Raw genomic sequence first — 15,912 nt, forward strand, 5'->3', positions numbered from 1 at the left:
ATGGTCAGGGAAATGGTCAGAAAAAGGTGGAAAGAGCTTGATGGCACGGAGTACCGGGTTTTCGAGCAATTTCCCCCGGAAGTCGTGATGAGGAGACGGCAATTGGTTCCTAAGATGAAGGAGGCGAGGAGGCTAGGGAAGCGGGCGTACCTGGCATACGATACGCTTTATATCGACGGCAACCCGGTGCGCGCGTAGGAGCACGGCGGTGGTGAAATATCCGTCCTGTCGTGGAACATCAACGGGCTCACTGAGATAAAGAAGTCCTCTCCCTTTTTTGTAAATATTTTAAGTTCTCACGATATATGTATTTTGTACGAATCTTGGGCTAATAGTTCTAGTGATGTCAATTTAAATGGTTACATGTCTTTCAACTTTTTCAGAAAATTTCAACACAAAAAAGCCCGTCGAAATAGTGGTGGCATTGTATTATATATTAAAGAAGAATTAGTTAATGGTATTGAAATTGTAAAAAACCACTATGATACAATTATATGGTTAAAACTTGACCACGTATTTTTTAATATCTCAGAAGATTTTTATATATGTGCAACCTATATATGGGGGCATGAGTCTCCTGTTTATAACACCTTTAATGTTGATTTATTTGAAATTTTAGAAAACGATATAACTTATTTTTCTGAATTTGGTAAAGTGTTTGTTGCCGGTGACCTCAATAGTAGGGTTGGCAATAAATTCGATTACATTGTACATGATAAAATTAATACTGTTTATGATGATGACGATTACTGTCCAGATAACACTCCTGTAAGGGCCTCAGTTGATATCTCAATAAATAGCCATGGATTAAAATTGCTTGATTTATGTAAATCTACGTGTTTACGTATTGCTAATGGTAGAGTTGGTAATAGTTGTAAACAAACTTTTTATTCCAATAACGGTACATCTGTAATTGATTATTTGTTGGCAAACGAATACAGTTTTTCTAGTATATCTGATTTTACCGTCCATGATTTTAACGAATTTAGTGATCACGCCCGTTACATTTTTCATTATTATGTAACAATGTCTCAGCTGAGTACAAGTCTCACACTGATGTCAAGTATAAATGGGACGATGTGTTACGAGGTCAATTTCGCTCAGGTATTATTTCTATGTTACCTGTATTCAATTCTATTGTACAGCATGTAGATTATTCAAGTAGAACGGCAATCAATGATGTTTTGAATAGATTTACTGAAACCATTCGCAGTGTTGCGGACCCGTTATTTAGTAAAACATACGTTTATAACACTAACCCTAGTTTTAATGTAAATAGCTGTATTAAGAATGCAGACTGGTTTGATAACGAGTGCGATACTGCACGAAATGTGTACCACGACGCTCTACGTATTTTTAACTCAAGTAAAACTGATATAAATAGAGAACTTTTATGTACCTGTAACAGGATAAGAGGATTTATAAGGACTTAATTCGAAAGAAGAAAGCATGTTGTTATAGGCAAAAAATGATTGAGATTGAAAATTTAAGAAAACACAAACCAAGGGACTTTTGGCGTTTTTTCAAATCTAAAAATAGAGTTATTAAAAATAAAATATCTTTAGAAGAATTTACAAAGTTTTTGAAAACCTAAGTAGTAATATATCAGATGTTTGTAATATTGAAGCAGAGGATTTCTGCTTAAATAATGATTTTAACTTAGAAAATTCTTCATTTCCTGAACTTGACTTGCCTATATCTGTTGAGGAAGTTCGTAATGCGATTAAACATTTAAAACGTAATAAATCATCGGGTAGTGATTGTATGTTGAATGAATATTTTCTTGAATGTAGTGATATTTTATCTGCCCATTTATGCGATGTGTTTAACGGTATTTTTGTATCGGGCTTTTTCCCAGATAAATGGACAGAAGGGGTTATAATCCCTTTGCATAAAAAAGGTTCAGTTAATGATGTAAATAACTATAGAGGGATTACCTTAGTTAGCTGTTTCTCAAAATTATTTACCACGATTTTAAATAAACGCATTGAAACTTTTTGCAATGAAAACACTATTATTTCGGATGCGCAGTTCGGATTTAGAAAAGGTTATTCAACTGTTGATGCTATTTTTATTCTGATGTCAATTGTTCAAAATTATTTGAATGAAAATAAACGTTTGTATGTTATTTACGTCGATATGTTAAAATGTTTTGATAGTATTTACCGCAATGCATTATGGTTGAAAATGTTTAAGTCTGGTATACAAGGTAAATTGCTTAGAATAGTGAAGGATATGTATGCGAATGTTAAGTCACGTGTTAAATCATGTTCATCTTATTCAGATTATTTTAGCTATGCGGTTGGACTGAGGCAAGGGGAGGTAATGTCGCCGATCTTGTTTTCTTTATTTGTCGAAGATCTTGAACTTTACTTACAAGATAGCATTAACTCTGGTTTGAGTATAGATGATATTGTGTTGATTTTATTACTTTTTGCCGATGACATGGCTATTTTAGGCAAGTCACCTGCTGAGGTCCAATCACATTTAGATAAATTGTATGTATACTGCAATGCTTGGGGGCTAAATGTTAACACTGCAAAAACTAAAATAATGGTTTTTCGGAAAAGAGGGGGATTAAAAGAAAATGAAAAATGGTGATACAATGGTAATTATATCGAAGTTGTTGATAACTTTAACTATTTAGGCACGGTGTTGAATTATACTGGAAGTTTTAAATTAAACCAAGAACATTTGGTTGGTAAAGCCCTTAAAGCATTGAATACATTATTGTTTAAATGCAATGAATTTGACATAAAACCGAAAATATTTTGCCAGTTATTTGACTCTTTTGTGGGTTCTATATTAAATTATGCCTCAGAAGTGTGGGGTTTCACGAAGTCAGACGATATAGAACGTATACATTTAAAATTTTGCAAACGCTTGCTGCAGGTGAAAATAAATACATGTAATGTTGCTGTTTATGGAGAATTAGGTAGATATCCATTGTATATAAACAGATTTGTTAAAATTATTAAATATTGGTTTAAAATTTTGAGAAATGAAAATATCATAATGCAAAATGTGTACAAACAAGCCTTGAACGATTGTAATAAAGGTTATACGAACTGGGTCTCAAATGTCAAGAGCATGTTAAATAATTTTGGATTTGGTTATGTATTTGAAAATCCAAACGTTGTTCAAGTTAATAGTTTTATTAGCGAGTTTAAATGTAGACTTGTTGACAATTTTAAACAAGAGTGGTACGGTAAAATGAATAATAGTACTGTACTAGATATGTATAAAGTTTTTAAAAGCTGTTTGGAATATGAAACATATTTAGACTTACTTCCTAGACGTCTGCGATTATTTTTTGTAAGACTAAGAGTCTCTGCACATCCTTTGAGAATTCAAACTGGCAGATACGCCCAAAATAACATACCACGTAATGAACGTTATTGTTTATGTTGCAATGACTTGGATTTAGAAGATGAGTACCATTTTATTTGTATATGCCGCTGTTATTCTGATTTAAGGAAAAAATTTATAAGCCGTATTTATTATGAAAACCCATCTGTATATAAATTTCACAAGTTATTACTTTCATGCGACAAATCAGTAATTTACAATGTATGTAAATATATAAAAGAAGCGCTTGTTATAAGAAATACGATTCTGAATAATACTGTCCCATAAGTTTCATTACCGCTTTGATAGTTGATTTGTATTTGTATTCCTAAATGTATATTTATGTTATGTAATGTTTATTTGTTATACCTAGTTACGTGACAGAAAATAATATGTAAACTTAAGTATGAAGACGATGTACTTGTGTATAAGTCTGAATAAACTGTCTGTCTGTCTGTCTTAAACATGTTGTAGTAAATGCACTGTAACACTCTCTGTAAGACGCCGTAACATTTTAATTCATCACAATTGATCTAGTTACACTTACATGCAGTTAATTTTGAGACAGATCTTGATAAGAATGATTCAATATTCGTTCTTGCTTACGTCTGTTTGCATTTTCATCTGTTTAATGTCAGACTTTGAATTATATTCCAATGATTTTATGAGTTGTCTATACAGGTCTGTAAAACTTCCATTTTATCGATAACATAGGAAAAAATTACATGGCAAGCTGTGAAAGAGGAACACAATATCCGTATTTAAATTGGCTTACACATACAAAAACTATTCAAAATTACCGTTAATATCATTTGTTTTAAAAATGTCCCGTATCGTCAACAAACTGTGGAAAGACGCCGTAACCGTTGTAGTTATGACGCCGTATCGCGTTGTCGTGCAGACGCACCTCTCATTGTAACGTAGTTTAGCGGGAGTGGTGATGAACAGTAATACATTGTATCTTTATTCAGCTTTACAGGACAAATGTTATCAACCGAATAAATATGATTAAAATAAGTGTTGTTGTATTTACACTTTTTACCATAATGGTAAGCATAGAGAATAAATTACACTATCTATGTGTTCAGTAATTGCATTACATGAACGTGATGTGAACTCTTCTGTGAACTTACCTCAAGGCGTAAAATGTACATTCCATGCATTAACACGGCTTATCCTAATGGATCGATCATGTAGCACGTACTTTTTATATTACATTTTGAGTTTTCGATCATTTTACTACATACTTTTATATTTGCTTAAATTATATTTGCATCTTTAGGCATACATATTGCAAAGAGATCCAGAAGATTTATATGAGTGACATTTTAGATAAGAAATTACTCGTGTATAGTAAAAGAAAACTAACCAAAAATGTCTGGTCGATCTGCATGTCATCTTTTTAGGCATTTTAGGCATGTTAGTGTAAACAATCTACGTATTGATCTCGATGGCACAAAATTTTCTATTTAGAAGGGGTGATGTATCCGAAGAAGACGATGATGATGAAAAAGAATAAGAAGACAGATTATCTAGCTCTGATAAGATACGACCATCAACTGTAGTTTAAACATCGGATGAGAAAAAAATCGTGGAGGACATCAGGCTTTATTGCACTTGCGTTACGTTTATCCCGTATATATGCGAACAGGCATTCCGCTTATATGATATGTTCTGGTTCAACTAAGTGTGGCCTTACCTTAAACAAAAGTTGCATGCGGAAAGTACCAATTTGAAACTTTGAAGATGGACAAAACTTCACGCACATGCATTATTCTCGGTATTTCCACGGCACGCTCCTATATAATTTTTCGGGTTTGATCGCTTACTCTCATGTAAAATGGTCGCTAGCTTGGAAGCATGAAACGCCCAGAACTGCTTCCATTTAACAAATTATTATAATTAAATTTAGGCCTGTATTTATGTTATTTAATTGTCCGGCTAGCGTAGTAGTTGGCGCATTTTTGCTTGTCTGTCCTATGTCGATTCTTGCTCTGCGTCTGAAGGCTTCGCTAGATGTCATTAAAATCATCATATGACAGTTGTGTTTATTCCAGATTATCTGATTTCCCACACCAAACAAAGATTATTTTCAATAAACATAATGTATTAGTAGAACCACAATGTCCTGTAACATATCCAGTCAGATTCAGTTTTAGATATACATGTATTATGATGTATGGAAATTGATACACTAACAACACATATAACATTATATCCAATTAAATACGTTCTTTATAATTCAAAATAAAAACATATTATAAAATGCATCCCCTTAAATGTTATTTTATATAAAGATTGTAAATAAAAACGGAGGTTTATAAATAAACAATATAGTGCAATCCACTCTCTATTATGCGGTGTGTACTTTTATATTATTAACCAATCAAATTGCTTATTACAGACAAGATCTAGCCTGCTATCAACACGGTTTCGAAGATCAACAAATCGCATAAATAATATTTTAAAATGGTTTGTAGAGTTTTTGTTTAATCGTTAAAATTCTGTGAACATAGCTCCAGTTTATCAAATACTAAATGTGATGTTGTTGCTAGTGTTATTTTAAAATCTGAATTAAATGCCCAAGCTGTTAATTTTTATTGATAAACTGAAGTTTCATTCTCTTGTTTAGGAGATGAAACTAAAAATTGTATGTTGACTGTTGTCACATGTTGTTGCACTTCAAATGTTTATGACAAGTTTCCACTTTTGCAGTCCCTTAATATCCTAAACATTTGTAACGTGCACATGCTTTGAAATTGCTGGGTAGGCCTATGACTTGCTTATTATTTGTCAGTCATGTTTTTAATTTGTCTTTAATCATTCAAAAATAGTTTCAAACAGGATGAAAAATGGAGCCTGTAGTGTTTCTTCTACAAAATACACTATTTAATAGCATTCAATGAATGCCATTTAAGGCTCAAACACCATAGAAGGTTGAACTACAAGTACTTCAAATTAATGTTGTATGTCATGCTTTCAAATAGGCATTCATGCCTAAGGTCTTGCAAGTAGGCATTGACAGTGCAAGCTACATCACAGAGCCATATAATATTTGAGTGGTAACAAGTTAGCTCAGGCCTAATTTTGGCCATTTTAGGAAAAAATGCTATTTTGGAATGGGGATTTTGTTTTCCCAAAAAAGTCTACTGATTTGGGAAAAAAACTAATTTTATATAACTCTTTAATATTATTCAAAATAGAAGAAAAAAATAATAAGAAAATAAAGTTATATACTATGATTGATTTAATTGAAATAAAATTGACATAGACAAATCGTAAGACACTCACATTTTTTGTGTGAAAATTTGTTTTCAAATTGAGTTTTTTTGTTTTATTAATTTGATTTGGAAATGGGTCTGTTTAACTGACCCGTATATATGCCTGCAAAAGGTCTAAAGCTATGGTTTAATTATTTGCAATAATCCAAATTGTAGCGCCCATCAGTAAATGTGTACAGCTCAAAGTTCTTTCTTGTAAAGGCAAAAACCATGTAAACCTGTTTAATTAAAATTTTAAATATAGTTGATTGCAAATAAATAAGCTGTATTTTTTTTTACTAAAAATTACTACAGAAATTTGGATGTTTCCCGATAGCAAAAGATTTTTTCCAAAATATCCCAAACATGGCGAATAAAAGCATTATCATTAATTGGATTATAAGAAAGACCCTTTATGATATAAAATTGAAGTTAAACAATGTATTTTATTGGAATAATTGAGTGCAACAGCTAGGCCTAAATGGACGGGCGTCCGCCATTCCCTTCCGAAGCCTCGCCCTGCCCTTCTGCCCTTTTTTTTACATTTGATAATTTATAAATTTCTTATTACGTTGTAATTAATTTCTTCCTCATTGTAGACATTTTATTTGCATGGTTTAATAATAAATATATTACAACAATTATAAATAACATAAAAATTAATATTCGACAGTGAGCATTTCAGATACGCCCGCGCGCTCGAAGGTGCTCTTTTGACAAACTACTGTGCGTTGAAAGTGCCCTTTCAACAAAATAGCCCCCTGCCCTTTTCAAATCCTAGCTAGAGCACTGTAATTCATGTATAATATTTATAATATTTTGTGTCCAAAGTTCCTGGTTGATCATGCTATTTTTCACAATTTAAATGCTGAAGGTTGTAAAATAAAAAGTGAACAAATAGTAAGAATGCTTACTTAGAAATTATTTCAAAATATATAAAAGTTCAATCAAAAATACAACTCAAAGGCCCAAAAACAAATAAAATAACACATAAATTAGTGCTTTTGACCTGTTTACATGTACATCTATCTCATTGCACAATCAATACACCCAGGTAATCACGAATAGGTGCATGAATTATTTTCCAAAACTTTATACTTATATATTGTCAGTAGTTGTTGATCTGAACTGATGTCTTGTTAAACAAAATTTTAGGCAGCAAACTACAAAAAGACGACGCTGGCAGGTGGTGGTCGCAAGAAGACTGGCCCTAAACCTGAACTAACAGAAGAACAAAAACAAGAAATACGTGAAGCATTCGACCTCTTTGATGCTGATGGCTCAGGAACAATTGATGCAAAGGAGTTGAAGGTTGATTCCATTGTCAGAACTTGCTTAGAATCTACACTTTTCTTAGTCATAATGATGATCTGTAAGGATTTATTGTTCTACTGTTAAGATGAATTAAACAATATTAACAATAGTCAATATTACTGTATGGGCAAGCAATAAAACATAATTTGCAATATCTGGGCAGCCATGCACATACTTATCAATTTTTTTTCTCATAAATGTTCAAATTTTTATCTGGACTGTCTTGTCACTGAATAGTTTAAGCTATACTTTTGTCGTCTGCATTCGCATAATGCTCTGGTTAAGGTAAACATATCACTATTTTTTACGACAAGTATTTAACTGAAACTAAATATATATGTTAACTTCAGGGTCATTTGGTAAGGTAGCTGAACACAGAGCACTTTTAACTTTGCTATTAATTTTTCTTTATAATCTTTTGGTGAATATGAGCCCTTTGGAGTTCCCTAGGCACATCAGTCACAGTGCATACTACCTAGTGTTCAGGTATTATAGCTCACCAACATTGACCTGATGTTGACCTTTATACGTGAACATACATATTAAAGTACCTTTATGTGGTTTATGTCAGTGTTTGTACGGAAATCGGATTAATTTCACACATGCATTAAATGAACCAGCAAAGTCAAATATAGGTATAGGTATATAAGTATAATATAAGACACATTCAAGCGTGTAATTTCTGCGAAGAAAGTTCACAAGTACCATGTTAATGATAACATAGTATATTTAAAGTATGTTATCCCTGCTGAAGGAGGAGAGATATGGTAATGGTGTTGTACGTCTGTCTGTCAGTGTGTCAGTCCTTCCGTCTGTCACTTACTATATACAATTTAGAAATAAATTAAGAGAAGTTCCATGCACAAAATGAGAAGTGCGATGCACAAGAACCATAACTCTACACTTTCTTCAATTAGAGTTATTTCCCTTTGTTGTTTTCGTAATATGTAATTTTTCAGGGCTTTATATGATACAAGATTTCAACATGAAACTTCATGGGTGTATAGATACCAATGAGAAGTGCCATGCACAAGAAACATTACCCTACACTTTCTTTAATAATAGTTATTTCCCTTTGTAGTTTTCATGATGTAACTCTTCAGGGCTTTAACTCAGATATTTAGGCGGGTGTTATCAATATAAGGAATTTGGTCGTTTTACAGGTTGCTATGAGGGCATTAGGATTTGAACCGAAGCGAGAAGAAATCAAGAAAATGATTTCAGAGATAGATAAAGAAGGCACAGGTTTGAATATTTTGTATGTTTTATTGTTTAAGAAGTAAAATAATTTTCTTAAATAAGATTATCTTTAAAAAGTATTTATTTAACAGTTGCTTAATCTTGTAATGACTTTGTGAGCAAGGAAAATTCAGAAGTGTATTAAAATCATTATGAATGTACCTGAAATACCTCTATTTGCATACTAACTATTGTACTGGTGAGGCTGCATAATTAGCGAATATATCACATAGTTTTCACAAATGTTGCACACAAATTGGTTTAGTGTCAATCTATTTTGCACACACAAATGTGTTGGACGAATCTTTGAAATTCGGACTACAATCAGGAACAAATATCTCATACAGAGTCTGAGTACAAATACAACTTTTTGATTAAATTCTGCTTACTGATTAATGTAATTAATTTAAATATGACGCTACAATCTTAGCCAATTGATTACAAATTTAATCAAGGATTTTTGTATTGAAAAGGGACCAAATATCGCACAATAATCTAAGCCAATCCTTGACATTGTCTTAATAGATTTGAGGATTCTCTGTGTATTGAAAAAGAAGAAAACTTATTAATCCAATTGTGTAATGGTAAAAAAGTTGTGTCTCATGCTGTTTTCAGCCTTATTATTTCAATTGGTGAGAATAAAGAAAGTTCTTTGAAAATTTTTTAGAATTTTTTAAAATTGACAGCTTCACTTGTTTGATGGAAAAAAATGAAGATGAAATTATAAAATTTCTACTTAAATTATAATTTTCAAGAGCTTACATGTGATTGTAATAGTCTAGAGATGTGTGCTGTTTGTCATATGTATTATGCTCAAATAATTAACTTTTTCATTCTTGTAGACGATAATCAATATTATATTATTGCTGTTCGATAAATATGTCTGGAAAATGGGACTTTGCATGGCTTTTAAGAAGTGTCTGTATTTTAAGGAAATACAGTTAATATTCGCTTCAGATTTTGGGTCACAAACAGCTAATCAATCATATAGTTCTGGAAATAAAGAAGCACAGAACAATCAACAGTCCTTCAGTCTTCTAAATGCACGCAGCATGTAGACAGTTGTGTATTCTCTCAAACATGTCAAGAATAATTTATTTTACGATACCCAAAATTGTAATTACGGTGTTATTTCGTATGGTTGGTTTAAATATGACTTATGTTCATTTTATATGAACCTCTTATGTACTTATGAAGCATCTAAATGAGCCGTGCTGTTGTAAACGTATCATCCAATGTTGGCTTGTTCAGTCCGCACAGGCTTAACAGGGACGACACTTTCTGCCTAGACTGGATTTTTGTTTAGAATACACTTCCATAAGATATTATTATCCTCTGCCATAGGCGGAGGGATATTGTTTTGGCGTTGTCCGTCTGTCTGGCACTTTTGTGTCCAGAGCCATATCTTGGAAGTGCTTTGACGGATTTCATTGAAACTTGGTTTAAGTATATATATGGATAAGAGGATGAGTACACCATCTGTTAATAATGGAGTTATGACCCTTTGCATCTTAAAAAAATGCTTTTTACCTGAGTATCAAATATAACACTTTTGTGTCAAGAAGCATATTGGCGGGGGATATCAATTCAACGAATTTGCTTGTTTTTCATATAAGCAGAAATTGTTGTCCCTGATTAGCTTCTAATTTAAGCACATGCATTTATCACAGTTTTCTCAGACTGTGGCTCAATTATAAATTTAATGGATATTTCAGGTACCATTGACTTCAATGATTTTCTATCAATCATGACGACCAAGATGAGTGAGAAAGATGCCAGGGAAGAAATCTTGAAGGCATTTAGATTATTTGACGATGATGAGACAGGAAAAATCTCTGCCAAAAATCTCAGACGAGTCGCAAAGGAGCTCGGTGAAAACTTGACTGATGAAGAGCTGCAGGTTTGTGAATCACGGATGAAAACGTGACACTGGAGAACAAAATTTTGATAAAATGATAATAAATTATCTTGGAAAATATTGTTCTCATTTCGGGCGCAAAAATAGTTGTTGCATCATTTAGAATGAAAAATGACTCTTTAGCTGCAATTAAAATGTTTTTGTAAAAACATGGATGTATACCGGTATGTTGTCGAAAAAAATACTTTATTTTTTTATAGAATTTTGTTGAAAGGCTGGAAAACAGCAAAGAGCTTTAAAATCTGGTGTTTTTTTTAACACCCTAATCTTCTTGACAGGAAATGGTTAAACTGCAAAGAATATTACTAGCTCTAGTATGTTTTAAGTTATGGATTATTATACCCCCACAAACGAAGTTTAGGGGGGTATATAGGAGTGAGCTTGTCTGTCGGTCGGTCCATATTAAGTGTCCGCTCTCTGATTTAAGTTGTTTTCATACGATCTTCAACAAACTTGGTCATATGTTGTATCTTGATGATATCTAGGCCAAGTTCGAGCATGGGTCATGGCAGGTCAAGAAATAGGTCAGGGGGTCACTTAGTGCGTTTTAAACATTGAGCATTGTGTCCGCTCTCTAATTAAAGTAGTTGTCATCCGATCTATACCACACTTGGTCAGAAGTTGTATCTAGATGATGACATGTGTAGGTCAAGTTCGAACATGGGGCCATGCCGGGTCATAAACTAGGTCAGGGGGTCACTAAGTGCGTTTTTAAAACATTGAGCATGATGTCCGCTGTTTTTTTGTGAAGACAACATGCAAAATATTCTGTGTCAATATTATGTGGGGGTATTTGTCCTGAACGAAAGATTGAGGGCATATTGTTTTTGGCCTGTCTGTCATTCATTCATTGTGTGTCCCAAAACTTTAACCTTGGTTCAAGTTTGCTCATAACTTTTTGAATATTGAAGATATATAATTTTCCTAGTTTGAGCGCAGGGAATTAGAGGAAAATTATTTTCCTTTGCATAAGAAAGTCTCCTGTAGGGGTCGCTCAGTGTATTGTTTTGGCGGGTAAATATATTCATGGAATAGCCATTCGGCTTTGCAATACAAACCAGAGAACATGTTAATTTTCTTATATTTTATTGGATATAAAATATTGACAAGTTTTCTCATGAAAATGATCTGCAGGAATGGAATATAGTCTGTTTGTTGATTTTTGTGTGTAAACTATATAAGCGTTATTTCATGTATGAGTTATGAAATTTATATCAAAATGTGAATTGTTCACATTTGTTTATTGTCATACGTTATAAATGTGTCATCTGGTCGTACGCATAGATACCAAAATACAAGCTGTATTTTCAATTTATATCGTTGTGCTTGTTGTTTATTTAGGAGACGTATAAGGGATAAGGAAAGCAACTTGATATTTGGCATGCATGTGTATCTCATGAAGCTTCACATTTTAGTGGTGAAATGTCAAGGTCAAGGTCATCTTTCAAGGTCAAAAGTAAAAAAATACAATCCAAGAGAAGTAATAAGCTTTAAAAGGGAATTTCTAAACCTGCCAAATGATATATTGAAATTTTATTTCAAAGCGGCGCAATCTGGGGCCTTGTGTTTCTGAAAAACACATCTGTTGTTTTGCTATTGAAATGGATGTTGTCTTAACCTGATCCAGTCATTGACTGTGATTTAAGAGTGTACTAAATATTACAAAAGTGAATATTCTCATGTCCATAACTAAAATTGAGAAGTAGACAAAAAATACAATACCAAAATTACTGTTGTAGCATTATTTAACTTGATCAGATAAAACGTGTAAAAAATACACAAAGTGTAAAATAAAAGGAATACAAAAAAAGATATTTATGCTAGTAGTTACAAGTATCTCATGATCCTATTGATGGAGTTACAACCATTTGTACATTGTGTCAAGCTATTATTCTTGTGATGTGAAGTTAACGGTGTTGTGTTTACAGGAAATGATTGATGAAGCTGACAGAGACCACGACGGAGAAATCAACCAGGAAGAGTTCCTGCGAATCATGAAGAAAACCAGTCTCTATTGATCATACACTGCCCTCCCCCATTCCCTGTTTGATAGACATCTCCCTAACTGAAACCAGCCAACTTCGCTCATAGGCAATAGTTTTTATCGTAAGAGCTAAAGAATATTAAACTTCTTTAAATAAATATTACATGTACATGTAAATAACAACATTCGCATGTTGTTGTTCCATGTTTTCATTAAAAATAGTATAGGGTAAAATTAGCATAAGCTAAGCTGCATATATATAACCATTATATTTGCATCCATTACCGCTGGGCCCTGTTTGTGTTTTAGTCAGTGACAGTGCAGTAGAAAAATACACACAAAGTGACAGTTACCAGTGTGCTAAGTAAAAATCTATGTAATTATTTGAAGTTGACCAATTTATTGACATTCCATTTTCAAGTTGCAGTTTCATTTACACTTTAAATTTTTAACTGTTCCATTTAATACATGAAATATATTTCCATTTGTTGTTTCCACGCTTTTTATGATCTGAAATTGCATTTGTAATGCTTAAGATATCTAGAAAAAAATGGCAAAAATATATTCCTTACATGATTTGAATCTAGATACATGTTATCATTTTTTATTTATTTAATAAGGTCTATGTATGGTTGTATTGTTAGAAAACTTTATATGAGTGTTCAAGCATTGTTTTCCCTGTTTAAGTCTAAATGTCCATTTGTGTATATAACTTGTGTGCGCATTTTTATGTAAAAAACAAGATCTGATGCATTCTTTTTTGTCATCACTTTTATTTTAACCAAATAAGTACAAGCTGCTGTTCAAGAAACTTCTGTAAAGCAGTTATTGCTAGAACAAATTTAACAGGGATCATTAACAAGAAGAAATTTCTTATATGTGATTAATGAGCAGTACAATTATTGTTTGTTTCTTCTCAAATATCTGTTTGAAATAAGTTTATAACTGAGCATAACAAATGAACATAATTTGTAATCAATACATCAAAATTTATTGCAGTTTCCACAGCTTGTACCGTTAATATCACAGATACTTTGAAAGACTCTGATCAAAACATCAGAAATGTTTATTTCTATAATACAGTGTTGAATTCGGTTTCGGTAAAGGCACCTCTAGGTAGGTCAGTTTGATGAAAGGCGATTTCATTGGCAGAAACCAGTACTCAAAGTTGTAGAAGAAATAAAACTGCTGTTGATCAAAGACCTCAATATATGCCTCTACGAGGTGAGTCAATAGGTCCTGATAGGATTGGTGCGATTGGAACTTCTTGTAGAAGTCTGTGATGTTCTTGTACAGAGACTGGTCGGCTTTCACGACTGTCTCGTTACCGAGGTAGACTGGTTGGTCTGAGTAGAGATTGATCCGTGTGTAGTTGAGGTGAACACTTTGATTGAACTTTGCACCAACATCAGCCAGTTTTTGAAAGGCTCGTAGAACAAAACTTGCGCAGTCGAAGGAGTCAAACCACATTTTTCCATCTAAAGCAATAAATTAAAGATACTACACTGTTCTTACTCCGATTGGAAATGAATATATAGTTTTTTTAAGACAAATACAAACACCACTTTTCCTGTATGACTAGAACTCTTAACAAAAGTGTGTAGCCTGGATTCAACATGCTCACAGAAGTCTTCAAGTTATGCTTTGGAGGAAAGTGAACAAAGGACTATAACTCCAACAGTATTATTTGCAGAGTTACAGTTATTGTGCACTGAACTTTGCTTAAATGAGATGTTGTCTAGACACAGCCTTGAAAATACCTATGCTGTCAAATCATAATGTATTTCTTGTACAAATCTCTGTCAATTTATTACAATTTTTATACGCCCGTCTATGACGGGACGTATTATGGTATACCCCGCGTCCGTCCGTCCGTCTGTTAATGTCGTACGCTACGTCAAATATCCTTTGACAGATTTTCTTCAAATTTTAACACAATCTTAATATTGATAAACCCTGATCCCCTTTCGTTTTTGACGGAATTCTGAATTGTCGTTCCAGAGTTATGGGACTTTGTTCGTCAAAATTTCGTGATTTCATTGAATGTCCTACTGTAGCTCAAATATCCTTCGATGGATTTTTTTCAAATTTCAACACAATCTTAATATTGATAAACCCTGATCCCCTTTCGTTTTTGACGGAATTCTGAATTGTCGTTCCAGAGTTATGGGACTTTGTTCGTCAAAATTTCGTGATTTCATTGAATGTCCTACTGTAGCTCAAATATCCTTCGATGGATTTTTTTCAAATTTCAACACAATCTTAATATTGATAAACCCTGATCCCCTTTCGTTTTTGACGGAATTCTGAATTGTCGTTCCAGAGTTATGGGACTTTGTTCGTCAAAATTTCGTGATTTCATTGAATGTCCTACCGTAGCTCAAATATCCTTCGATGGATTTTTTTCAAATTGATTCAAAGGGTTATTTATTACCTTACTACTTCATTGGCGAACGACAGGGGTATCATGCGCTCATGGCGCAGCTCCTTATTATTGTATTCTTGCATTCCAATAAAACTGTTGAGGGGCTGGTCATGCTTCTAAATGAGCCTTGAGAAAATGGGGTTTTATGCAATTTGTAAAGTGTCATTCCAGATAAGCCCCTGCAGTCTGCACAGACTTATCACGTACAACAGTTTCTGCTGTAATTGTATTTATCATTTAAATGTTTAGGCGGAAAGTGTTTTCCCTGATAAGCCCGTGCCCACTTGCTAGAGCCATGCTCAATTAAAACAAATCAACCATATCTCACCAGGTTTGTCCCATACAGTCCATGTTTCATAATAGATTGCAGTGTTGTTATCCCACTCAACCCAGTCTGCAAACTTGTTGAATACATCACCTGCAA

The 15,912-nt window shown here is 33.2% G+C and overlaps 2 protein-coding genes across 2 annotated transcripts in view; one reads left to right on the forward strand and one right to left on the reverse strand.

Annotated features, from left to right (window-relative positions):
• Positions 1-13,818, forward strand: LOC127878308 (uncharacterized). The gene is made up of 5 exons (XM_052424829.1): positions 1-186; positions 7,764-7,919; positions 9,086-9,167; positions 10,877-11,061; positions 13,008-13,818. The coding sequence occupies exons 1-5, from the start codon at positions 1-3 to the stop codon at positions 13,095-13,097; spliced, it is 699 nt and encodes a 232-aa protein (XP_052280789.1). The 3' UTR covers positions 13,098-13,818.
• Positions 13,815-15,912, reverse strand: part of LOC127876356 (ceroid-lipofuscinosis neuronal protein 5-like) — a 5,953-nt gene continuing 3,855 nt past the window's right edge. The window contains exons 4-5 of the mRNA XM_052421468.1: positions 15,817-15,906; positions 13,815-14,541 (exon numbers count right to left, since the gene is read on the reverse strand). Of these exons, the coding sequence (XP_052277428.1) occupies positions 14,120-14,541; positions 15,817-15,906 (512 nt within the window). The 3' untranslated portion in view covers positions 13,815-14,119. The remainder of the gene's footprint in view (positions 14,542-15,816; positions 15,907-15,912) is intronic.

Source organism: Dreissena polymorpha, chromosome 4 (assembly GCF_020536995.1).
Source record: "Dreissena polymorpha isolate Duluth1 chromosome 4, UMN_Dpol_1.0, whole genome shotgun sequence".
NCBI lineage: Eukaryota > Metazoa > Mollusca > Bivalvia > Myida > Dreissenidae > Dreissena > Dreissena polymorpha.

What these genes read in the sequence shown, in the direction of transcription:
- LOC127878308 (XM_052424829.1), top strand. Translation starts at nt 1, where the DNA reads ATGGTCAGGGAAATGGTCAGAAAAAGGTGGAAAGAGCTTGATGGCACG. An exon ending in TTGATGCAAAGGAGTTGAAG is followed by an intron (nt 7,920 to 9,085) that starts GTTGATTCCATT and finishes GTCGTTTTACAG; the next exon opens with GTTGCTATGAGGGCATTAGG. An exon ending in GATAGATAAAGAAGGCACAG is followed by an intron (nt 9,168 to 10,876) that starts GTTTGAATATTT and finishes TGGATATTTCAG; the next exon opens with GTACCATTGACTTCAATGAT.